Source organism: Crocodylus siamensis, chromosome 5 (assembly GCF_052110815.1).
Source record: "Crocodylus siamensis isolate JL-2025a chromosome 5, ASM5211081v1, whole genome shotgun sequence".
NCBI classification, from domain to species: Eukaryota; Metazoa; Chordata; order Crocodylia; family Crocodylidae; genus Crocodylus; species Crocodylus siamensis.
Genome location: NC_143399.1, coordinates 162,505,418 through 162,530,429, shown reverse-complemented (window position 1 = coordinate 162,530,429; position 25,012 = coordinate 162,505,418). Strand labels below are relative to the sequence as shown.

The following is a 25,012-nucleotide window of genomic DNA, read 5'->3' as shown; positions in this document are numbered from 1 at the left end:
GGAAGAGTCAGACAAGAGAAAACAACAAATTCTGACCATGCTATTAACTGGTTATTAAATGGGTGTTGGAAAATGGAATCCAAGATTAGTCAATTGTAAAACTGTTAGACAAGAGTATCTACATGAGAAAATTTGGGGTCCTGATCCTATGCCACATTACAAAGCATGGAGGAAAAGAGCAGAAAGTCTAAGTCTGGTAGGAAGGGTGCATGTACACATGCTTTCCATTTTCTTTTCCGTGTGGGAAAAGTGCATAGAACATGGAAACTAATGGTTTTAGGGAAAGCTGGAGGCATAAAGAGTTAGTTCTGATCCATACCAAGAGTAAACAGAGATCATAAGAAGAGTAACTCAGTAGTGTGAAAACTGGGAAACAGGTACTCAGGTGACTTCCTGTATGTTGCGGAGTTTAATCACTTGGGAGAAGACATCAATTCTGCAAGTGCAGAGGTGGAACCTGTCTAGGGCCAGCTGGACAGCATCCCATTCTGGACAGAGAAATAATTCTGTCACTTTATTTGCCCATTAACTGAAGCAGCATGTTTCCCAGCATGCACTACATCCACAATTTGCTATTAGATGGATAACTCCTGCTTCCTATGCACATTGTCTCATAGTAGTTGACACAAAAGTTGACAGTCTCTATCCTGCAATTTAACAATGATTGGCATTAGCCCCCCCAGCTTCTCATGGACTCAAGTTCTTTTATTGTTTTACACTTCCTACTCACTAAAGTCTCTCTAGGGTCATGATAATTCATGTCTTCAGAATATATGCTTCCTAGGGTGAGTGTTTCTCAGCACTTTCAGCTCTAATTAGCAGATCGGGGGGGGAAAAAAAACAGATCTGTGAAAATTCTTCGCAGGCTCACAGACAATGATGAAAATAAATCATCAGTTTTTGACTTGCTATATGTAACAGTCACAACAAATTAAAAATGTGACCTGAAACAGCCATCGCAGAACAGGACATGGAAAATTTCACTGATATTTAGTTTTTATTTCATAATTTTCTAAAGATAACTTCATATCCAATCAAGCGTTATTCCTCTTCCTCCTCTGCACTTTAAGGCAAATTTAGGCATTTGGCCCAACCCTGCAACCAGGTGAGAAGCTTTTAAAGAGGACTGAGGATTCTCAACACTTAGTTCAAAGAGCATTAAAAAACTCAGTTGGGAAGGAAAGTGTTTCCTCATATCAATCACTTGTAACTTTTTGAAATATGTTTCCTCATTCCAAAATGTGACATATGGCAAAATATTAAACATTTTTTTTTACAAATCAATCCTCCCCTCTCCCACCAAAACCTTCCCCATATAGGTGGCATCTAATAACCTTGTTTTGATCATTTCAATCTTTTAACATGTTTAGCTTGTTCAGTATAAACTAGTGGAAATTTCACAAAGAAAAACTCTTTGTTTGAAAGACTTTCAAAGGAGAAGGTCAAAATATTTTGGCACTTCTGATTTACTTTTCAAATTTCTTTTTCTTGAAATGGGACATCTGATGACCCTAACGCTTTCACAAAAACTTCTTTGGTTTTGGTGAACTGAATTTTTCCAATGAAAAACCTTTGATCAGAAAATTATTTACAGTTCTACCTAGAGCTGCTAAGCTTAAGCTTTGGGTTAACTAGCTACTAAAACAAAGTAGTTGTTAACATTTGTCATGCTTCTGCCTGATGCAGTCAACATCCTATAACTTATTATAGGCCAGTGACTCCCAAAGCATGTGCTCTAGAGCAGCAAAAGTGTGCCACGAAATCGATACTTTATCAGCATCAGATCCCGCCCACAGAACTGTGTCATCCAGTTCATGGGGCTCTTCTAGTGTCCAGAAATTTGTTGGTGGGGGTGCAGTGGCAATTAACACTGCCACCCACTCCTGCTCCATTAAATTTCCAAGCTCCACATGCAGGGATCAGGTTTCAGTTGTATCAGCCCTGCATAACTTGATTGAGCTCCAGATATGCCAGCCAATGTAGCTAGAACAGGCTCCTGCCGCACCAACCTCACACAGCTTAAATGGGCTCCAACTGTACTGGCCCTGCACAGCTGGATCAGGAAAGACAGACAGGCAAACGTAAGAAAACAAGTATCTACATACCATGACTATTGCATCGTGATGTTTCCACAAGCCGACTATTTTGATCGTAGCATGCCATGGCCTGGTAACGATAACCTTGTCCACACTCCTTAATGTCTCCTTGTACTTTCATTCCCAATAATACTTCCACTTTGCCTTCTGGTAAAATACAGTCAGACCAGTTTCCCACGGGTTGAGCGCTGTACTTGTCACATGGACAAAACTGATTCTCAATCAAGGGATACATCTGTGAGTTTTTGCATTTGTCCCTCTTTTTACTTTTTCCTGTGGGGAAAGGTTGGGGAGGATTATATCATTTTTTTAGACACTGCTTTTTTGTCATCTTGTATCAAAAACTGATAATGTCAAGTAATGATCTACAAATGTACAAGACCGTATGACTTAAGGCCAAAGTTTTCAAGTGCAGGTACCCAACACTAGGCATCTAACTCCATAGCCAGTCAAATTAAGTGGTCTGATTTTCAAAAGCATCAAGCCCCTTTGCTTGCCTTAGCTTCAGTACTTTTTAAAACAAAGCCATCTATTATATTTGAATATGGATTTAAGTTCTTACCTTGTGACACCCCAATGCAAACATTTTAGCAATTCAATAACAGGATGTTCTTTCCTTTCTAAGTCAGTAATGATGCAGAGAGCAATAGCAAATAAATTTTATTCATTTCTAGATAAAAAATTTTCAAGTTTTAAAATTTTTTTTGTAAAAGGAGAGAACACACATCTGTATACTAATGCACTCTCTGATGTTGTAAAAATCCCCAGTTTAGATTAAATATTGAAACTCAGCCCATTAATGAAATGAGCTCCTTTTGATTTAGTCCACTACCTTGTTGTATTTTTTTTCCAAATCTCTTCTCGAAACTAATTTAAGTTCCCCCCATTACCTAATATCCTTTTTTCTCCTATTGTTTGCAGTTTTTAATCTCCTCCTTTGTTAAGTTTGTTTTCTCTTTCCCCAGTATTTATTATCATACCCTATTGTCAGTCCTATTTTTATCCTATTTTTAATGATGATGAAGGTTGGAAAGAAACATTTTATAAAATACCTGGTTTCAACTAGACGATAATATAAATAAATACTCTGCGTGGGTTTCCTTGACTTTCAAATTTCACACTTACATATAAGGAAACACTGACGTGACATAAGAGCACTGTTCTACTAGCCACTGATTCAATATGTAAGATGAACATGGGATTTCTCCTTCTGTTCTAATTAGATAGCATCATATTGAAAACATGCGAGTTGCTCCTCTTCTTCATCTTCCCCCAAATGAATAATTAGGCTTTCATGCTCAATTAGCTCTGTAGATTGGACTGGATAACAGTTTGCAAGATGAAATTTATTCATTAAGGGCCAAACCATGATCTCAGCACCCGGCGAGTAGCCGAGCTCAGTAATGAGAGGTACAAAGGGACCTATAAGTGTCCAGGTTGATAGGAGCTCCTCTTTGTTTAATTTTGAAGGTAATGGCCATCTCTTTCCCCTATGAAAGCAATCCTGACATAAACTGTTTACTAGAATTATAAGGGGTTATTGTGAGTCTTCTCAAAGATTATGACTCATTTGCTATCCTTAGCTCTTCCAATTTTGGTGAGTATCATATTACAGTGGTAAAAAGCAGCCCCCTGGGTAAGTCAGTTGCTCTGGCTCTAGTGCAAGGTTGAGGTATGTGTACCACAATGGATACCACAGTGGCATGGGCAGTTCTGGATTCAGAAGGGGGCCGGCAGCAAAGCATGAGATGGGGCATAAAGCAAAGCAGCAAACTGGGCAGGGAGCACAGAAAAGGAAGCACAAAGCAAAGCATCAGATGCAACTGGTACCACAAGGCCAGGAACAGAAAGCAGAAGAGCAGATTGGGAAGGATGTCAGAGTGGCACTTGGGGGGGGGGGGAGGGCTTATTTGTGGCACACTTTCCCAAAATGTTGGCCTTCCAGACTGCATCTCTTTCAACCACAAAGAAGAGTCATCTTGATAAGTTAAGAGAAAGCATAGCATAAGGTGTCCTAAGACACCTGGAGACAGGCTGTGGAATTACATAAATATGAAAGTCTTCAAGTATTCAGTAATGACACACATTAGGGCTGCAGGAGATAAGTTAGGAACTGAACAAAAATATGTAGAAATATTCCCTTTAACATCCATAGGCTCTGTGCTACTTTGAAGATTTCAACTCAATTAATTTTGATAGTGTCGACTTGCCCTTCAGAAAAATAAATAGTCTACTAACTGAGCCATTCTGAAGTCAGTTTACTATGGAATTTTTACTTTTCCTCTGACCACTACTTTACCACAGTATCCTTTACATATATTTTCCTCCTCAGTTCCATCAAAGTTGTGTAGTTTAGGCCCATTATCTACCTGGTAGTTCATCCTGAACATAGAAATTCCTGGTTGTTTGTCATCTGGTAATCCAAGGAAGGAAGTATGTATGTTTAAAACACAATAAATTACAACAGATAATAATAATAAAAAACCTTTGTATCCATATGATTCTTACCAACAAGAGTGCGTTTTCTTGCCCTGACGCCTCCACAGTCCCCATTGCAGGAAGAAAATTTTGACCAGCTTGTGAACTGACAGTCATCTTGGCAAGGGATTTGGCAGCTCTGTGTTAATGGTGGTAAGGGGCTGGCATATTTAAGGCACTCGCTAATGTCAGCTTGTCCCCCATCTTGTCTACGACAGGTAATTGCTGAAAGCAAAAAAATGATGGGATTTATAATGAGTTGGCAGGCTTGTAATTAGTCTATAATATAGCAATTGACCAGGAATGTCTACATTTGATTTGATATAGCATGTCAGACAATATTCTGCTACTAAATCACATCTTAAATCCAGAACAAATATGTGCAGAACCTAGTTTTTACAGTCATTTATATATTGCACTTTAAATGTATACATTTGAAATTTATGAGGGGCTTTCTTTGTGCTTTATTATTTCTTTATTGACATTTATTGGCATCGAAACTTTTAAAAACAACTTGAAATATTAGAGTATTACAGCAATACATATTATCAGTAACTGCTGCCTGTTATAGCTCTTCATATAATCACATTATATTACGCTGTTCATTTAGAGATAGTGTTACGCTCCCCAACCCTGAATGCAGGCAGGGACATACTCCTGGGGTACTCTCACATATTCAGGTTACCCTTCTGCCCCAAGCCCCTCGTTGCTGTCTACTGTTTGACTGCTGTGAACCAGCTGAGATAGGCTAGGGGCCAGGTCCTTCATCTGCAGTGCTTCAGCCTTATGCATTGCACCCAGGTCTTCTCAGCTCTTAACAGAGGGGATTTTACCAGCTAGAAGAATCATACCTAGGTCCAGTCATTCACTCAGAAAAAATCAAAGGCCACCCTCTTCCTTGGAAGAGGCCTGCCTGTACAGTCAAATGCTCAAGATTCAGTTATCCCTGACAATAAGTGATTAAAAGATTTACTGTAGAAAGAAATCCATAGCCATATGCTGAGATGCATCCAAGAGTGAAATTTCTACTCAACCCTCTAGCCAAGGGACTCCATTGTTTCCTTATGCTGAGGCAAGGCATAAGTACAGTTTCATATGTGGCCATTTACATTAGGACTGTGCAAAATGCCTGTGTTCTGTTTCAGTTTTGGATTCAGCATTTTGGAGGGACGGTGTTTCGCTTCGGTCTTTTGTAGGGCTGTCCGAAATGGCTGTGTTTCATTTCATTTTATAGTCAGCATTTCAGAGGGACAATGATTTGTTTTGGTGTTTTGAATCACTGTCCCATTTCATTTTGGCCGAAACTGTTTTGGAGCTGTTTCAGAATTTCAACAGTCTTTCAGCCATAGGCTATAATGGGGAATCACAAAATTGCCTATACCTTTCTCATTTCTTGCTTGATTTGGATGAAACTTGTGGGGATGCTAGCCCCTTCTGAGGCCATGAGGCCTGCCAGGTTTCAAGGAGGTAGGTGCAAGGATTTCTGGGAAACTGCACCTCAAATAGCTGACAAGCAAAACTCATGACATGTGTGACTTCATGTATGTGTTAAGGTGCAGCAGGCTGAAAACTGCAGGGATGGTAGCCCCTGTTCTCACCCTCTAGCCCCTGTTCTCACCCTCAACTCCAGTGCAACCAGTAAGCCTCAGGCCTCTCAAAGATCTTACAGGTCTCGTCTTTTCCCCACCAGGACAGTGAGGTGGCTAGATGTTATCAGGTGCCTCCTGCTTCTACCCGCCTTTCACGAGGGAGGTTCACAGTCCTGGCACTTCCTGGGGCTGCCACGCCACCAGCAGTCCCACTCAGGCCTCCCTACTCTGGCAGGGTGAGGTTTTAGGTCAGGCCCAGAATGATGTGGGGCCTCCTCCCCATATAGCCCCAACCCTTATACTTCCAAGTTCTTCCTGGCATGGGAGCTCAACAGGGAGATGTTCTTCACCTATTGGCTGGTGAGAAACTAAACTGCCACCTCCAGCTCTGAGAGTGGGGCATTAAGTGGCCGCTCTCGTTAGCATCTGTCCTGCCACATACATGGCCCCTCATGCAGGCATGAGAGAGGCCTGCCAGATTTCAGGCAGAGTGGTGCAGGGGTTTCTGTGAAATTGTACTTCAAACTGGTAAAAGCAAAACTCATGTTATGGGTATGTTAAGGGGTGTAGGTTGTAGCCGTGTTGGTCTAAGGACATAGCCCAGACAAGGCTCTTAGGGTCAAGCTGATCTCTTTCATTAGACCAATGGAATAATTGAAGAAATTCTTCTTTACAAGCTTTCAGGTTTAAAAACCCTTCATCAGGCTAAGGAAGCATCTAGTTGGTGTGTGTGTGCTGGTCCTGGATGGAAGGAATAGTGAAGAAGCCAGAGGTTGGTATGCGGTACACATTAAATGGTTTAAAAAGAGTGCACACACACCAACTAGATGCTTCCTCAGCCTGATGAAGGGTTTTAAACCTGAAAGCCCATGCCTTGTAGATGGCATTCCAGGCAGCTAAGCTCACCTGAAGCTTCACAACTTCACTGCAACCAGCAAGCCTCAGGCCTCTCAAAGGCCTGAGGCTTGCTGGTTGCAGTGGAGTTGTGACTGGGTCTGGCTCTGGGCTTTCCCCAGCCAGGACTGTGCATGCATGTGGTGGCTGGAGGTTATAAGGTGCTTCCTACCCACCTTTCACCAGGAAGATCCTTGGTCCTGGCATTTCCGGGGGCTGGTGCACCACCAGGCCTCCCAACCCTGGCAGAGTGCAGTTTTAGGTCATACCTAGGACCTGGGACCTCCTTCTTCCCCCAGCCCCATCCCCTACCTCCAAGTTCATCCTGGCATGAAAGCTCAGCAGGGACATGTTCTTCCTCTGCTGGCTAGTGATGCAGTGAGTGCCCCCTCCAGCTCTGAGAGTGGGGCACATTAAATGGTTTAAAAAATAATTTAAAAAAGGAAATAGGTGTGGATGGAGTGAGGAGGGTGGCACTCACTCCGTCTACAGGTGGAGCTTGGGGAACCCTAGCAGCAGGAGGTACACCTTCAGGAACACCAGCTGCTCCACCAAACCAGCATGCAAGGAGTGGGGTGTCACAACATCCCCAGGAATGCTGAACACCCTTTCATTTGGAACACTGGTCAGTGGACAGAACAGGTATTCCTGGGCAACCGTGTCCAGCTCTTGCCACATCTGGCTGTGGCTTGCCCAATAGGCGAAGAGGTCACAGTCCAGTGGCTCCATGTCCTCACCAAGATAGGTAGTCACTGAGGCCTCAGGACTACCTGCCTGATGCTGGGGTCTGGTGCGTCTGGGCCCCACCATTGAAGCCATGCCCTTGGCCCACATTGGCAGTGCCTGTCATGGAGGAGACTGGCTGCTGGTGGGAGAGCTGGCACAGGAAAGTAAATCCCCCTCTTCCACATCCCCCCACCTGTGCTCTTCTGCCTCCTGGACTTAGTTCACCAGCACCTTCATCCAGTGATCTAGGGTTTTGCTGGTGCACGTGCTCCCCTTCATCCTCAAGTCACACATGGCCACTAGCACGTGGACCCTACTGGACCACAATGGATGTAGCTGTTTCTTGTTGCCCTCCCTCAGCTGCTTCACCAGTGTCTGCACCTCTGGTGACAGCAGTTTGCCCCATCCAGGAACACTGATCCTTTCAAACTTCTCCATTTGGTTCTCAAGTTCCCTCACTTCGGGGATCACCTGGCTAAGGAGGGCATTGCCAGTGCTGAGGGTCTTGGTGGCCTCAAGAAATAGCTTGAGGACCACCAAGATCTGGGAGCTGGAATTCCACTCTGTTTTGTTAAGTGGGTCACTGATCCCAATCTCCCCAACCAAGACCATCTCATGGATGGCCTTCTGTTGCTCCACCAGCTTTTCTAGCATGAGGGATGTGGAGTTCCACTGAGTCTCCACATTCTGAATGATTTTGTGCTGCAGGACACTCAGATATGCCTGTTTGTCCCATAGCATCTTGCCCACCTTGATACTGTGGTGGAAGTAGCCCACCATCTTTGTGCACTTTGAAATGAGCTGGTCAGTTGTGACAGTGCCATCACCAGCAGCCCTGTCCCCCTCCAAGGTGACTGCAAGGCGCAGCTTGTGTGCCACACAGCAGATGCCAACAAAGTTGGCATCACGCACCACCTTGACCATTGTCAGTGACCATGAACTCACAGATGAACTCGGCTTTCCCAATGAGCCACCCCTGCACCATACAGTTCATGGCCCCCATGATCTCCCTTGCCGTGTGGGACTCATCCATTACCTCAGCTTGAAAGAGATCCTACCGATGGCCTGACTGATGGCACCAGCACCCTGTGATGGAGAAGTAGGCATGATCTCCACCCTGGCTGCTCCAGATGTCTGAGGTGAAGTGCAAGGCCACTTGCAGACCTGCCTTGCACAGCTCCTCCCTCAAATACTTCCTGCATGCCTCATACAGGGAGGGCACCACCATTCAGCTGAAGGTGGTACATGTGGGAACTTGTTAGGATGAGGCCATGAGCTACCTTAACCCTGGCCGCTCAATTAGGGAGAAGGGCTGGCCATCCAGAGCAAGGATCTCCCTGATGATCTGGGAGATCTCACTCACCTTTGCAATGCGCCCCTGCCCCGTGTGCCTGCCTTTCCCCCACTGTTTTAGGATGGCCTGTCTCTGCTTCAGGGGGATGGGGGCTTTGGAGTGAGAGGGGGACTTCTTTTTGGGCATGCTCCCACTGGTGCTAGGCTGAGGAAGAGCAAGGACAAGGGGATGGTGCCTGTGGAGATGCATCGGCATCCCCGTGGTGTCTAGTGTTTCTCCTCCTTGCCTCTGCTGGTCTTATATCACCAGTGCAGGCAGATAGCATATCTGGGATCACCTGCCACCTCAAAATGATCCCCCACCACACTACCCCCTCACTTCTGGGGTGCAGAAGTGAGGGGGTAGTGGGGTCCTGCCTGATCCCCCCCCCCTGCAGGCAGAGGCACAACAACAGGAGTGGACTCAGCTGAGCCACTTGCCTCCACAACTTCTACCTCAATCTCCTCTGAAATGCCTTCCAAGGAAGGAGACCTGGTTCTAGGGGAACTTGGAGTGAGTAGAGAACAAACTCAGACTCCTCCTCGGTCCCCATAATTTCTTTTGCTAGGGCATTCAGGACCCCTACTTCCAGATCCAGATCCTCCTCTGGCACTGGAAGGCTCAGGCTAGGAACTAAATGGGGTGGAGGAGACTGCCATGCTGGTGCTGCTTGTCATGCTGGTGGGGGGCTGGGAGTTATTATTATGGCTGGTGTTATTGGAGGGGGTGCAGATACAGGCACTGGTCCCATTTCCTTGCTACCACCACCAGCAGAAGCCTTATGCCTGCAAGTGCTAGGGAAGAGGCTGTGTCTAAGTTGTGTGGGGGGGGGGACTTACAGCTCTCCCACTCCCTCCCTGGCCAGAAGACCTGGCACCTGCCTTTCCAGCTTCATATTTCATGTGCTGGAAAAAAGTGTGTGTCTGTGTGAGAGCGTGTGTATTAAATGTAGATGTATTGAGTGCTTTCCAAACAAAGCACTACTTTCTTTTTGTTTGGCAGGGGGTACAGGGGTGGAATGAGAAGAACAAATAACATGATCTTTGGCGAAGGGCAGGCAAGGGTAAATAGGGAAGGATTAATGGCAATGGCTACAACTTGGTAGCAAGGCACTACCAAGCTGCAAGCCAAGCTCACAGGTGCTGCTCTCCGTTGCTATTCCAGACACTCACAGATGCAGCTGCAAAGTGACATACAAAAGTTCACGAACAGCCTTTTTATGATGTTTCTCTGTCCCTCCCCCAGAGCATTGCAATTGGACCTCAAAGACACATTCTTATCACTGACCAGCTACAGATGTCAATATAAGAGCAGTCCTTCCCCCCATCCCCTTAGTTTCTCTTTCCCTGCAAGCCCACCTCCAAAACAGCTTGAAATAGCTCTGAAACAGCTCCAAAACATCTGAAACAGTTTGGATGCCCATTTTGTTTTGGAGCCTTGTGTTTCATTCTGGATTATTTGGTAATTTGATTGTTGATATGCCTGAATACAAAATGAAACAAAACAGCCACCAAAACTTCACACGGCCTCAATTTATATATATTGCTCATTGGATTTATGGGGAGCCAACACTATGTAGATAACTTCATGCCCCCTGAAAAGTGCACATTTATGAGACTAAAGTCTTCCATGATCTGGTTAAAACCAGGGGAACATTTGCATCCTTTCAGTCTTGAAAATTACTAATCTAGTATCCTAATCCTGTCTCTCACCTTCCCCTGAGGGTTTTGGGGGCTTGTGCAGACTCCCCATGTGATGTGGGGCAGCTGGGGGCAGTGGGAATTACTCCCCCACTGGCTGGAGTGGGCAGTGAGTTCTGGGGGGTTTTTTTGGGGGGGCGGTTCTTAAAGGGCCAAAGCTGGCCTGGGCAGAGCACCAATGGTGGGGCTGGGGGAGCAAGGAGGGGAGTTGGGGGGTTTGTGCAGAGCCTCCCATGCAGCATGGGGCAGTGGGGGCAACAGGGACTGTCCCCTGCCTGGCAGCACCCAGTGATTCAGGGCTTTTTTTTTTTTTTTTAAACAAGTAAGTAGCTAGGGCAGCCATTGCCGGGCTGGGAGAGGGGCAGGGAATGGGCCTGCCCTGGCTGATTCAGAAATTCAGCGATTTGGCTCCTGCCAAAATATTAAATCAGATTCAGCCCAATTTGATCACTTTCAAATTGGGACAGTGATTCGAACCACCAAATCGAATCACTGCCTCCCGAATCAGCCAAATCCAAATCTGAACTGCATTCTAGCCACTTGGCTCAGGCCTACCAGGTGATAATCATACTGGTCCCTTCTTTTAAAGAGGGAATTTGTCATTGCCTAGAAGGGCCTACTTGATGAGTAAAGAAATCTATGTCAGATGCTAATTCTCAACAATTATTTCTCTCAGTTGTGAATAGGTAAAGATCATCACTGCCCCATTAAACAGTCTTGGTTACAACATAAAAATATATCTAAATGTTAATTATATCGAATACTACAATTTACACAGACAATGATAAAATGAAATACAGCTTAGCACTGCCTTTATGTGGACATTTCACATTCCATATTAGAAAAACAAACTCAAGAAAACATACATGACACCTGACAAACCTCCCAGAACAAAGCGGGGTTTGTGACAGACGGGCCTATTCATAGACATCAAGTAATTAGCAATTAAATCCCCATTTTGAGATCTTTGCAGAACCAGTGAAAAACGGTGATCTCTGTGATTGCCACAAAAAATGGAATGCAGTTTTCCTGAGATAATCAACAACAAAAAAATTATAAAAATAAAATACTGGTGTCCCAGTTGGAGCCAGCTGTCCTTGCTGCTGCTGCAGCCCAGCCTTACAGCTTGCCTAGGAAGGGAAGGCTGGCCAAAATGGCAAGAGCCCCCTTATGCCTCTCTGGCAATCAGCACCAGGGGAAAATGCTGCACAAAAGGCACTCAGCAGCTAAGATTTCATAGATTTCATAGACATTAGAGCTGGAAGAGACCTCACTAGATCATTGGGCCAGCCTCCTGCCCAAGTCAGTTAGGATCAAATGACCCAGAAAGACAGGCCTCCAAGTATTTCTTGAAAGTGTCCAGAGTAGATGCTTTGCACCACCTCTGGAGGAAAACTATTCCAGGCCCTAGGGACTCAGACACTAAACAATTTTTTCCTTATGTCCAGCCTAAAATGGTCTTCCATGAGTTTGTGACACTTGGACTTTGTCTTCCCTTGGAGTACCCTGGTAAACAGATGTTCTCCCAGTTCCTGATGCAGACCCCTTATGTACTTATAGGCTGTCACCAAGTAATCCCTGAGCCTGTGCTTTTCCATGCTGAAGAGTCCCATGGCTCTCAGGCTCTCCTCATAAGGCCTGCTCTCTTGTCCTCTAATTATGCATATGGCTCTCTTCTGGATTCTTTCAAGCCTCTCCACATCCTTTCTGAATTGCAGAGTCCAGAATTGGATACAGTATTCCAGCTGCAGCCTCACCAAGGCTGAGTAAAGTGGGAGGATGACTTCCTGGGTCTTGCTTGAGATGCATCGGTAGATGCAAGCCAGAGTTTTGTTTGCTTTGCCAGCTGCAGCATCACATTGGTGACTCATGTTCATCTTGTGGTCAGTCATGACCCCCTAAGTCTCTTTCAGTCATGGTGCTACCTAGTGTAACACTACCAAGCCTATAAATATGTGGGTTTTTTCTCCTGAGGTGGAGCACCTTGCATTTCTCTGTGTTGGCAGCTGCCCCCTCCTCCCTCTGGGGCCTCTTTACCAAGAGGTGGGGCTGCCATGAAGTAACAATGAAATTATCTCTTCATGGCAACCATGCCATGAAAATTGCTTTCTCTCGTTGTAAGTAGGTCCCTAATTATAATTTCTGGAATAGCACAAATGTTACAAAATTTGAACAGAGATTTTAGTAATGCATTTTATAGAAGATGACAGCAACAAAATATGGATCCATCTCTGGGTCCAGATTCTGGATTCCACAAACTTTGGAGTAATTAGCGAGTGTCAGTCACTGACCTCCAATCCATGTGCTTAATGCAAACCACATATGTGCTGTTGTACTGTATGATGAGATTTAGAGGTGTACAGACCATTTAATACTAGGATGGCAGTATGTTTAGGTACACTATAAATATATTTTGTGTTTATGAAAACTTGAATGTTTTGTTTGATTAAATAAAACATAGAAATTTCACACATCCCCAAAAAGCAGCAGGATTTAAGAAAAAAACTACAGTTGCCCATATAACACCAGAATATAAAGTCACTTTGCACACTTTGCTCCCCATAGCCCCTTCAAGAATAGTTGAATGCCACTTTATCTTTGCTTTTTTCCATAACTTAAAACTAGCTCCCCAGTTACCCTGTCCATGGGCATCTAAAGAGCTTCAAAAAACAGTTGTGTAGCTGGGACTCCCAGCTGCACACCTGTTTCTTAAATGGCTGGTGTGCAATATACCCAAGATCAGAGAGATGCTCCCTGATGTTGGGCTCATGGTGCACCCTGCCCCACCATCTGCCTCTGGGGAGTGGAGTTTCCCAGGTCCAGAACCTAGTGCTGCCCACAGCCCAATCCCCCTGATTGGAAAGGGGATGACTATGTCCTGGACTTTGGTGTTACTACATGTCAGATCCCTACACTTAGCTGAGCATCAAGATCTGTCATAAGTAAGCCCTTACATTTCATACATTCATCTTAAGACATTATACACATGAGCAACAAAGATGTTATGTATTGTGGGTACTTTTACATGTGCTCTGGGGGTCGGGGCAGCAGTGCTTTAATTCATAGATTCATATTTGTTAGGGTCAGAAGGAACCTCAGTAGATCATCAAGTCCAACCCCTGCCCTGGGCAGGAAAGAGTGCTAGGGTCAGATGACCCCAGCCAGGTGCCTATTTAGCCTTCTCTTAAAGACCCCAAAGGTAGGGGAGAGCACCACCTCCCTTGGAAGCCCATTCCAGATTTTGGCAACCCTTACCATAAAGAAGTACTTTCTGATATCTAAGCTAAATCTGCTCTCCATCAGTTTGTGGCTGTTGTTCCTAGTGACTCCAAGGGGTGCCCTGATAAACAGAGCAACCCCTATTCCAGGGGCAGGTAATTATTTTGGGTGGAGGGCCACTTACCCACACCCACAAAACATCTACTATAACTTATTTTAATTTTATTTTAAAATATTTTTATACTGATTTCTGTGTTTACAAAAAGTGTATCTAAAGGTGGCTGCATAATAGCTCAAAATACAAACCTACACTGTGTTTTGTATGGGCAATAAGGGGGTATAAGTGGTGGGGTATGGTTGGTAGGGGAGAGAGACAGAGAGAGTGTGTGTGTGCACGCGCACGTGCAAGATGGGGTATAGGTATGGTGGCTGGGTGTGGAGTTATGTGGTTGAGGTGGGGGCTGTAGGAGAGTGTGGGGTTATTAAAGTGGTTCTGAGAGCCACTCTAATTAAAGTGCCGCAGTGCCTTGTGCATTAGCGTTCCCACACTTCAAAATGGTGGCAGGGGCATTTGAACTAAAGCTTGTTCAACGAGCTTTGGGTAAAGCGCCCCTGCTACCATTTTTTAAGTGCAGGGACACTGATAAATGAGCCATGGAGGCTGGCTGGAGCATGGTAATTATGGTAATCTATGGTAATCTATGCGCCAGCAGACTTGATTGAATCTGCTGCAATGTGTTGTAATTACAGCATGTCAAAGCAGCCTCCACACTTGTGTACAGAAACCCTAAATATAGACTTTGTGGTGCATTTAGTATATTATCATGCCATAAACTAGTTTTAACATAAGACCAGCTTATGATTAATGGCCTATCACCATAATCATGTCCTAAATGTAACGTGTGCCAGGACACTGTAATAACTTACTTCCTCTGTGAACGTAAGAAGGAAAAGAAACATGGAAAATCTACTATTTAGTGCTCGATTGGGTAGGGGACAGGAAGTCAGCCCATTTAGGCTAACTCCTCATCCCCAGTGCTGGGTTGGGCTAGGGGTGGGGAGTCAGGACTTCCCATCCCCAGCAGGACTGACTTCCCATCCCCAGAGCTAGATCGTGTGGGGGGGATGGGAAGCTGGGCTGACTTCCCAACCCCAGCACTAGATTGGGTGGGGGACAGGGAGTCAGCCCAGTAGGGCTGACTCCCCATCCTCAGTGCTATACCAACTTTTGAAATGTTTCTACTAGCCTCATTTTGTTTCAAGGCTGTTTTGAAGCCCTTTGTTTCATTCTGATTTTGCTGTTTTGAGCTCAAAATGAATCAAAACAGTGTCAAAATGAAATGGCCAATGAAATTTTGTGTAGCCCTAATATATGTATATATAGATTGTTATCAAAGAAAAACTATTGTATATTTAAATTGCTCCCACCTATAAGAAGTTTATATATCTCTATAGCCTGAGGGCGAGCAGTACTTTGTGGGGGTGGGGAGGGCGCTGCTGCTGTGAAGGGAAGCACCAGCCACCACCCACAGCCCAAGAACCACTCCGCCTGCTGGCTGCTTGCCCTCCCCACTGGAGAGGTAGGTAAGTGGGGTGTTTTCACAACATGGGGGTTTAATCAGCCATAAATTGAAGCAGTTTTTTTAAAACCCACTGCTTCAATTTAGGGCCCCTGTTTCATTTACATATACCTTATATCTGAGAAGTAGGGACTAATTTCAAAATTTACCTACCATTGTAGCACAACTCCTCACACCATCTTTTACCAAACTCTACCATCAACTCACATCTATTTACTTTTATTGATATATTGCTTGGTGTTTGCCCAGGCCTCACTGAGAGGAGAAGAAAGGAACTATATTTCCCACAGAGTAGTTTAAATGTTAGAAAAGAAAAGAACCCCAGTTTTTTAAATTATTTTTTCCTTTAAAAAAATAAATCTTCACATTAAAATGGAAATTCTGACAACTAATGTAGTATAATGTATTCAAATTATTTAGATAAACAAAAATAATATGGTACATCAAAGAGTTCTGTTCAATTTTTAATGAAATACAGCTGCTGCTTATTTTAATTATATATGAAATTAGGGGAAACACAGCTTCAACTTCTGAAAAAAAAATCAGCTTTATAAATAAGTAAAATGTCACATACTGCTTTAACTCTATATTGTTTGCAGTCTTTATAGCAAAAAAAACCTGCTTGTATTTACATTTTTTCCCAAATATCTTTACTTTTGGTTTATATTGTATAGAAAAACTTTTTACCTTAACTACTTCAGTTTACTTGGCAGGTACAGTCTTTTCATTTCATTCAGTTTCTTCAAAAGTTGATTAAGCAATAAGTGCTGAAGAAGCAGTGAAACTTGCTTCTTCAAATGTATATATAAAAAACAGCTGGAAGAAAATGAGACCTCCTAATTCCAAAAACCTGATAAACATAAGGTCATTTTTCAAAAGATTCAGATAGATGCCTTAGGCAGGATAAATTCAATTGAAATATTTTGGAAAATATAGACCACAGCAAGCAAAACTAACTTGTCAACTCATGAACTTTAGGTAATACTTCTTGTGCTCAATGAATCAGTTATTGTCTAATGCAAACTTTATTTGACTGCAGCCTGACACAGATCATAAATAAAAGTGATCATCCAGCAAATGAAGATTTTTTAACAAAATGAAAAATGTATGAAATAAGAATGTGAATAAATATGTTAAGTCATGTAATTACTTGGAAAAAAAAGTGTTTACAGGATTGTATTTTTCTCCCTATTGAAAATAAATACTACATTTAGTGTATAGGCTGTATTTATTTTAAAAGACATTTTATGCAAAATGAGATTAAAATTGGCAATTGGAAATCACTTTCTTTAACAGAATCTACCCAGCTTCCAGAAATTCCTTCCTCTCCCATTTTGTCACTGCATTTGTCCTTTTCACTATAAGCACAGACTACCTAAACTTTTTGCTCACTTAAAACTGGAAACAGAAATAAAATGAATAAAAGCCAAAATAAACATTGGTTCACGCACCTAGTTTTGTATTTTACATAGGCTAAACTAAGCAAGTGATCTCCACTTCAGTTACAGAAATGAAACACGTTACAAAAAACCTCAGTGTTACAGTTCCATGTGTACACCCCAGGGAACTATGCAATTATGCGCCATGCAATTTTATGCATAAAAAGCATGACTGTACATAATTGCATAATTGTACCCCAGTGGGCTCTGTGTCTTTGCTTCCACAGGGCTCCCAGCACTCCAGCTGGGAGCCCCGTGTAGAGGCACGAACCATGGTGGTGCATGACTGGACAGCTGGTAAGGGGAGAGGGGACCTCCTGTCTGCAGGAGGTGGGGGGTAGGCATGGGGGAGTGTGTGGGTGGGTGTGGGCTATGTGCCATTGAGCTGAGCTGGCAAGCTCCGTGCCTCCATGTTGGGCTTCCAGTACTCCAGCAGGAAGTCGCTTATGGAGGAACGGAGCCCGCCCAGCATGATGGCACATGATTCCATGCCTCCACGTGCGGCTTCCTGGTGGAGTGCTAGAAGCCCCACATGGAGGTACAGAGCTGGCTGGCTTGGCCTGATGCTGCACAGCTCCTGCCTGCAGTGTCATAAGCCCCTTGGGTCTGGTCTGAAGGTACATAGCAATGGGTTGGACTGGGTCAGCTCTGTGCTGCCATGTGCAGTGCCTGAGACTCAGCTGGGGCTGCATGCTGCTGGGGGCTCTGCTTGCTGCAGCCATGAGTGCCCCAAGGGCCCACTTTCTGCTGTTGCTGAACTGCTGCCAGCAGGAGCTATGCACCATGGTGGGGCGGGGGACTGTGTGAGAGGTCTTTCGTTGTACATGTGCCTTCAAGAAGTGGGCACTGCAGCAAGTGTTGCATAGTCTGAGGCACTGTCCCACAGTCAAAGGTGTCTGAATCAAGGGTATAGCCCCACTTTTCATTAGTTCCTTGGAGTGTTTGATTCTGGTATGTAGGTGGTTGAGAAATTGCCACTTTTGCCATGATTTGTCAGCCCCTGGTGGTAAGTACTCAGCTGCTGAATGTCCATTTTTCCTCTGTCAGGTATTTTCTTCAGTCTCTTATTCCACATCTGTAGTTGTGTCTCACTGGATGTGGCACTGAGAGGTTGGATGCTGGTGTGAAAGCTCCTGCGTGACTTCAGAAATTTGTAAGCTGCAAGATGGTCATACATCTTCAGTTTGTCTCGATCATTCTATGCGGCTGGCCATTGCTCTTCTGTCGTCAGGCTGGCAGGCTTCAGATGTCCTGTGATGCATCAGCAGCTATTGTTCAGAATAGAATTGAGGCACTTAGTGTGTACAGGTCTCTCTATACAAGGCATGCATACTCAGCAGAGGAGATACTGAGAGCCAGAGAGTGGTTTGGATTGTTGAGGGCCTAGCTCCCCATTTTGAATTGGTGAGCTTATATAGAATGTAGTTCTGAGTGCTCACCTTTGCTTTTGTCTTCATGATGTGCTCTTTGTATGAGAGTGCTCAATCGAGGGTGACTCCTGGGTACTCTGGATTTAGAGAGTGGGACAGCAGGGTGCAAAGACCATGTAATGTTGAGCTGGCAGTTTGCCTCATGGCTTTTCAGATGGAAGACACATATTTAGGTTTCTGCTTGATTAGCCTGTAATTGGTTTTCAGTGTAATATAAGGTTAGGCCAATTAGCGTTTTGTTTAGGGATTTTTCAAAAAGGTCAAAGCCAGTGTTTTGGGCTGTTATGCACAGGTTGTCTGCATAGATGAAATATTTTGTTTCCAAATTGATTGGCTGGTCATTCATATAACAATCATGGAGCAGATCCTCAAGGAATCCATTTCTAATCACTTGGTGAAAAAGGTGATTAGGGACAGTCAGCATGGGTTCACCACGGGCAAGTCATGCCTGGCCAACCTGATTGCCTTTTATGATGAGGTGGCTTTGTGGATGTGGGAGACCAGTGGATGTTGTGTACCTTGATTTTATCAAGGCTTTTGATACCGTCTCTCACAGCATTGTCCCAGGAAAACTAAGGAAGTATGGGCTGGATGAATGGACTGTAAGGTGGATAGAAAATGGGCTGGAGCATCAGGTTCAGAGAGTAGTAATCAATGCCTCAATGTCTAGTTGGCAGCTAGTATCAAATGGACTGCCCCAGGGGTCAGTGTTCAGCCAGAATTTGTTCAATATCTTCATCAGTGACCTGGAAGATGGCATAGAGTGCACCATCAGAAAGTCTGCAAATGACACCAAGCTGGAAGTAGTTGATACGCTGGAAGGTAGGGCTAGGATTCATAGATTTCATAGACATTAGGGCTGGAAGGGACCTCAGAAGATCATCGAGTCCAGGCCCCTGTCTGAAGGGCAGGAAGTCAGCTGGGGTCATAGGATCCCAGCAAGATAAGCATCCAATTTGCTCTTGAAGGTGTTCAATGTAGGTGCTTGAACCACCCCCAATGGCAGGCTATTCCAGACCTTGTGGGCTTGGACAGTAAAGAAATTCTTCCTTATGTCCAGCCTGAAATGGTCTTGTAGTAGTTTATGACCATTCGACCTTGTCATCCCTTGGGGCGCTCTGGTGAACAAACATTCCCCCAGATCCTGGTGGTCACCCCTGATAAACTTATAGGTGGCCATCAGATCACCCCTGAGCCCGCGCTTTTCCAGGCTAAAGAGCCGCATGGCTCTCAGCCTGTTGTCATAAGGTCTGTTTTCCTGACCTCTGATCATGTGCGTGGCTCTTCTCTGGACTCTCTCAAGCTTCTCCACATCCTTTTTGAATTGTGGATACTGGAATAATATTTCCTTTTTATCATGCAGGGCATAATTTTGGCATCCATAGCTCCAGCTGGAGCCACTGAGGACTCGGCATTTCTGCTCAAGCCCACGGCTTTATAATTGTGTTTTGTAAGTACCAGCTGAGATCAATGATCAGCTCACTATGACAAGTAAAGTTTTCAACTGCTGTCAAAGCACACAGTGCCAGAGTAATAATTAACCCTCCCCAACCAAATCAAATTTATGTATTATAGTCATAAGCAGTGAGAGGAAATAATGTGATTCTTCTCTTACTGGATTAAACCCAAATAAATGTGAAGTACATAAGCACAGGAGTACAGTTAACAGAAAAATCGAATTTAATGTGGATGCAACTCACTTAAGAAACTGTTTCCCTATTTAACAATTAGTATCTCCCAGAAGAAAAGCATGAAATAAACTACTCTCTAAATTTTCAAGACAAGGGACTTTGATGTAATTAAAGCTTTATCTTATACTATTGCTTGAACTAAGCCACAAAGGACCCTAAACTAAATACATTTTGTTGTTAGGGTAATTAAGTTCTAATGGTCTATTTTAGTAAATGTGTCATTATGTACAAGTAAAAAAAAATGCCAGTTTGCACATTCTACTGTAGCATGACCAAATTTTTCTGAGAATAGCTCATAAATGCTGTCCTGCTGTCCCCTTCTGGGGATAGCAAGGCAGACCCTATAAGGAGAGGCTACGGGACCTTAACCTGTTCAGCCTCCACAAAAGAAGGCTGAGAGGGGACCTGGTGGCCATCCATAAACTTACTAGGGGGAACCAGCAGGGAATGGGAGAGACCTTGTTCCCCCGAGCGCCTCCCGGAGTAACAAGGAATAATGGCCATAAGTTGTTAGAGAGTAGGTTCAAACCAGACATTAGAAAGCACTACTTCTGTCAGGGTGGCTAGTATCTAGGACCAATTTCCAAGGGAAGTAGTGCTGGCTCCTACCTTGGGGGTCTTTAAGAGGAGGCTTGACGATTACCTAGCTGAAGTCATTTGAGTCCAGTTTTCTCTCCTGCCCAGGGCAGGGGGTTGGACTAGAAGATCTGCAAGGTCCCTTCCGACCCTACATCTATGAATCTATGAGGTTGTGTCATCATCCGTCTTCTTTACACTGGAGTTGTACTACTAATTTTAATTTGTACTAAGATACAAATTATCCCTGTTTTCTTTGTTGTTTATATGTTCAACATGAGTGCTACCCATGTTACATCACCAATGCTTATTTCCATCTCTGTGAGGTCTCAGGCACATGGGACCTGTGCTTTAAAATATTTTTAGTACCCTCTTCAGAAGCAGCATGTGGCAAACTATGTAGTGTAAGCACAAATTTGGATATTTTTGTGCACAGGAAAAAGTATGGAATTTGGCTCCTGGCTATTCAGCAAATATTTCTTTCTTACTGGCAATTATAAATGTTTATTTTTAGTACTGTTCTTTTTCTTGGTGTGAATGCATAATCTGAGGCTATTCTTCACCCTCGGTGAAGGCTTGGTGCCAGTTTTCAAAGGGGATGGTCACATCCATGATCACTATTTTCTTGGTCTCTTCATTCGTGATCACAATGTCTGGGTGCATCTGGCTCTCGCAGCCTGGGACAGTATAGTTCACAAGAGATCTCCCCTGCTGCAGCTGGGATGGCACTCACCAGGCAGTCCTGGACAGCACTGTGGCGGAGCTGCCAGGCTCTGACATGCAGCCTGCAGCTGCACAGCACATGTTCATATAGCAGGTTCTGTATCTTTCAGTGAGAGGCTTTTACATGTCACTGGGACAACCCTGTCCTGTGAACACACACACACACACACACACACACACACACACACAAAAGAATGATGATGCAATTAACCCATTATAGATTTGGTAGTGGAGTTTTATTCTGAATTCTCAGATAGAAATACTTTTGACTAGGCCCAGAGGCTATTCCCAGACTAGTTGCTTCTACAAAAGCAGAAAACAGTTTAAAAAGCGCTTTTTTTGTCAATGCATTTACTAGCTACCATATATGGCTTTCATACCCTGTTCAAAATGTTGTTGACCTCTTTCCCAAATTTCTCCCAAATTGCTAATAATTGTCAAGTCATGAGGTATGTACATGTCACATTGGTTCTTTTTTTATTTTCCTTTGTAGTCAGAAGCACTTTCAATAAACATTTTCTATTGGCTTTATCAAGCTTTTGCTATTTTTCTCTAATTTTGTTTTACCTGGATTTGCCTTTCACTCCACACCTTTCAGTCTTGGATTTTGATACTATTTAGGGATGAGCAGTGAGGATTTAGTATACTTTATGCCTCTTAATCAGGAAGAGGAAATACCTAAAGAACAATAGATTTGATACTACTGCCTAACTGCATTTTCTGTCTTGGTTTCTGCAACTGGTTCATATCACTGTGTGTGAAAGAGTAAATAGTTCACACAATTGGAAATCAGAAGGCTTTAGTTATGTGCTAATGGAGACCCAGAAGAGACAATGCATGACTCATGGTCAGGTCCTCTTTAAAGTTCACGTGCATCATAAAAAATGACAGTTTGATACGATTGTCACTCTGTTCAAGAAAGACTCAAGATTACACTACCAACAATTCTGTAGGTCAGACATAAAGTGCTTTTGAATAGCTGCAATAAGGGAAGCCTCCATTGCACTACACCTGGTTTTTGTTAGGAACATCAAACCATCACTTACAGGACCACTGGAGTTGAGTCACCTTTTTCTTCTTTATAAAAAATGCACGTTTATAGAACAAGCCCTCTTGTTAACACAGTTACAAACTTTGTCCTCATTCCTCCACACCAAACTGAAGTTCCGAAGTTGTGACATGGTTATGTAAACTGATATGATTTGCAATAAAAGCTTAATCATACAGGATAGCTAGAAAGAGAGCTGTCTAGGGCTGAGTAAAGACAACCAGAAAGCCAGAGGCTGAATTGATTCAGTGTTTGCAAGTTAGTCTAAACTACAGAGATTAAACTGAGAAACAACTGGACACACATTCAATTTTGATTCAGGAAATGCAGCCACATGCCTGCAGTGGCTCAGGCCAGAAGCTGGGGAGGCGCTAGAGCATGGCTCTCAGGCATGTAGCCAGCATGGACTGCGTGTCAGCTTCCTCTTTGTGCTTCCCCCAAGGTCTCTGGGACCTGCAGTCCATGTTCACAGTAGCATAACTCTTTCTGGTTCCAGGCATAGGCAGGGGCTGCTTCCAGGTGTCTCTGGGATTTGTAGTCATCAGTAAGTTTGAGCAGGGGAAGGGGTGTTTAACCCCCTCTCCCCCCCGCGGCTCCAGACCCCAGCTGGGGTTTGCCTGGAGTGGGGGAGGGTTGTCCTTGCCTCACCCCCTGCCTCCAACCATACTCTGCTGGAGCAGATAGTGAAGCCCAGGCCAAGGCTGGAAAGCATACTGGGATGCTGGGGGACTCGGATTTAACTTGGACCAGGAAGGGGTTTGAGACAAAAGTTTCATAAACTGGTTTGACCCAAATCCTTTAAGTCTGATATTACATTCAGCTAGGGTTATCTTAAACCAGTTTCAGCTCTCAACTAAGCCTAATGTTATAAAAATGCAAACAAGAAATACTGGGTTGCAATATAAAGTTAGGCATGATTTTACTCTACCTCCAGCTTTGCATTTTCAAGACCAACTTCCTCTTAGTCATTTTTAATGATTTCTGTCTTCTAATTTTCTTTTCTGATTTAATGACTATTTCTGACTAAGGTGTGTTCACAGTATTAACAGTACAAAACATCGTTTAAAACAAAATGCTAATGAATGCAAGATTTGCCCATTCTTTGCAATGGCTTTAACACCATGGCTGATGTACTATGTACTTGATACTAAGGTCTAACGTATGATTTTCTTTACACACCAGTACAGTGTGTATGTTTCCACATATAGCTGAGGAGAGTGAAATTTTATGCACTCAAACTGCAAGATAAGAAATTTTATGGATGAGATTTTTTCCTCCAAGAGGAGATATCTATATCTACATTTACAGACATATCTCTAAGCAATAACATGAATAAAAATTCAGACAACTGTAAATGTACTAAACAGAATATCTATCACAAAAAAACAACCATTATACCATAAACCCATACAAACAAAGATTATGGTGATCTTCACTCTGAAAGAAGTGAAGTGAACTGAAGTGCCCTGATGGAAAATATGGAGAGACCAAACAACAACTGCTCACCAGAATGAACGCACACAGGAAAACCCAATTACATGTGAGGGCACATTTCTTACAAGAAAACCACTCTCTCTCCAACCTCTGAGTCCTGATCCTCAAAGGAAACTTACAAAACACTTCCCAGAGACGAGCCTTTGAACTCCACTTCATCAACCTCCTGGATACTAAAAATCATGGACTAAATATAGACATTGGATTTATGATGCATTATAACCTGCCTGACTATTCATCCCCCTTCTCTCTACCCCACCCAGCCTGTCTCTCACCCAGTGACTCCTCAATCTACATTTTCACTGACTACCTGTCTTGTATGCACACCAGCCCAGCCTCTGGCTTCTTTACTTTTCATTCCATCCAGGAAGAGCACACACCAACTGCTGAAACTTCCTTAGCCTGACAAAGGGTTAAGCTTGCTTAATAATTGTTTTCCAACTATTTAAGTTGGTCTAAGAAAAGATAACATATTCACCCAAAGAACTTTGTCTGCCTCTGAAAGATCAGCATTTCGGGATTTTGAGTGTTTGAATTAAGACTATATGCACAAAAGTAGCTCTATACATTTCCATCAACAAAATGCCTTTCATTAAAAGATCCCAAGAATAACAGCTCTAAGAGAAAGTATTATCATGTAGTATTTTCATGGCCTATGGCAGTTTTGGCTCATCTCCTGCACACCATAAAAAACATGAAGCTCCACTTGCTAACCTTTACAGCTAACAAGATCTGAGCCAAGGTCTGTGATATCCTACTTCAGCCCATTCAGAACTTCATGATGATTTCCAGTACAAAGCCAGATGAGGCAGATGTTTGTTTATGGGGAAGCCTTTCTTAGCTCTGCACTAGTATGAAATGACTCTTGTGTTAAGGACCAAAACAAAATATCACACTTCTTAAATTCTATATACCATATTTACTAGAACTCAAGAAGAGGATTTTCCCCCAGTCAAAGTGAGGAGGAAAAGCTTCATCTTGGTTTCAAGAACCATC

General features: G+C 43.6%; 1 protein-coding gene across 1 annotated transcript in view; it reads right to left on the bottom strand.

Moving 5' to 3' along the window:
* THSD7A (thrombospondin type 1 domain containing 7A) overlaps positions 1–25,012 on the bottom strand; it is a 528,740-nt gene that overhangs the window by 68,460 nt on the left and 435,268 nt on the right. Inside the window, exons 16-17 of the mRNA XM_090046913.1 lie at positions 4,605–4,799; positions 2,106–2,369 (exon numbers count right to left, since the gene is read on the bottom strand). Coding sequence (XP_089903039.1) covers positions 2,106–2,369; positions 4,605–4,799 — 459 coding nt within the window. The remainder of the gene's footprint in view (positions 1–2,105; positions 2,370–4,604; positions 4,800–25,012) is intronic.